The sequence below is a fragment of the Triticum aestivum genome, chromosome 5B (assembly GCF_018294505.1).
Source record: "Triticum aestivum cultivar Chinese Spring chromosome 5B, IWGSC CS RefSeq v2.1, whole genome shotgun sequence".
NCBI classification, from domain to species: domain Eukaryota; kingdom Viridiplantae; phylum Streptophyta; class Magnoliopsida; order Poales; family Poaceae; genus Triticum; species Triticum aestivum.
In genome coordinates, this window is record NC_057807.1 from 55787990 (window position 1) to 55789509 (window position 1520).

A 1520-nucleotide genomic window follows, 5' to 3' on the forward strand; every position below is an offset into this window, starting at 1 on the left:
GCATAAATATAAATAATGATGCTTTTTTTAGTATTTATATAAATTGATCGGTGAATTGGCTGTGCCAAACTATATCACTTCAAGTATTTATGTTGCAAAAAACATTTTTTACACATTACAGTCCAAATATATTGTTGAACTGCAAAAATAGAGATTCATATAATTTGATTTTTTAGATTCGTATAAGAAAACAATTGTGCACAAAATGGATGGACCTGTAGCTCCACCCTGGTTAGTTATGCCAGAATACACAAGAACATATGGATATCATCACCAACATCTCTCTCCGAGTCTCTCTCATCTGACTTGTCGAATAGGATAGAAGAGAACTTACAAAAAGTCAGAGCTCCAGGCCTTATCAGCAATACATTCCCCCTTTGGTATCAGGTCGCCGCATCACCATATTGCAATCCAAATATTCGATGCTCCACACTAGACCCATACCATACGTGGAGTCGCACAAATTAAAGGAGGTAAGGATTTATCCGAACCCTCCCATATCACCTTTTTTCCGGTCAAATTGCTCGAAGCTCATCCTGCCGGTGCACATTTCCATGGCTATATATGCAAGGCTCCCCATGTCCAGCTCTAAGCAAGCCAGCACAGCTCAAGCAATCGTACTACTAATTGAGCTCACTAGCACTAGCACTAGAACTAAGCTTGATGGAGCAGGTGACGAGGCTAGCGGGGCAGCGGGCGGTGGTGATCTTCGGCATGAGCTCCTGCTGCATGTGCCACACGGTGACGAGCCTCCTCCGGGATCTCGGGGCGAACCCGATGATGGTGGAACTGGACGAGGACCCTAGGGGGAAGGAGATGGAGAAGGCACTGGTGAGACTCATCGGCCGGAACCCTGCCGTGCCGGCGGTGTTCATCGGCGGCAGGCTCGTCGGATGCACCGACAAGGTCATGTCCCTTCACCTCAGCGGCAAGCTTGTCCCACTGCTTCGTAATGCAGGTGCTGTCTGGGTGTAGCTCACAGGAGGGCTTTGTAGATATTCGGCCGCATGCAGCTGACACGGGAGAATAATATACACGCAACACCTATGTTCCGTGTTTCTGTTATCTTGTATCACGTGATGACGAAGACTAAGGCAAACCATGCAAGTCGACGTGTCCGGTATAGGTGTTACAGAATGTAATAACTAGTTTCCGGTCCTGCAGACAACAAAGACATGTAAAATATCATGCAAAAGTGGGCGCAAGAATAATGAAACTTAGGTCCTGTTGTACCTTCTCGTCAACATTTGGATAGTGCACCAAAAAGTGGAACTTGTCGTTTTCAACAAAAGCATCATTGATCTCTCTGTACGGCCTTCTCCGAACACTTTGTAGCTTGTTGTACAAAAAGTTCATTGGCATATTTTCATACAATTATATAATTAGATTGATATATGCAACATGCTAGTTGTAATAACAATAATATACAACTATAAGAAACATGCCAAATCCCGAACTTTCGGGCGTTATCGGGGTCAGTGATTCAAATCATAACAAAATGATTGGTGTACTATTGTTCG

General features: G+C 44.3%; 1 protein-coding gene across 1 annotated transcript; it reads left to right on the top strand.

The window, feature by feature from the left end:
* The first annotated feature begins 596 nt into the window (after window positions 1-596).
* Window positions 597-1244, top strand: LOC123115656 (glutaredoxin-C1). Its single transcript, XM_044536773.1, has one exon. It carries the CDS (start codon window positions 664-666, stop codon window positions 973-975), a length of 312 nt encoding a protein of 103 aa, XP_044392708.1. The 5' UTR covers window positions 597-663; the 3' UTR covers window positions 976-1244.
* Window positions 1245-1520: the final 276 nt, after the last annotated feature.

Bases quoted from the DNA above. Each gene is read 5' to 3' on its own strand.
- LOC123115656 (XM_044536773.1), top strand. From the start codon at position 664: ATGGAGCAGGTGACGAGGCTAGCGGGGCAGCGGGCGGTGGTGATCTTC.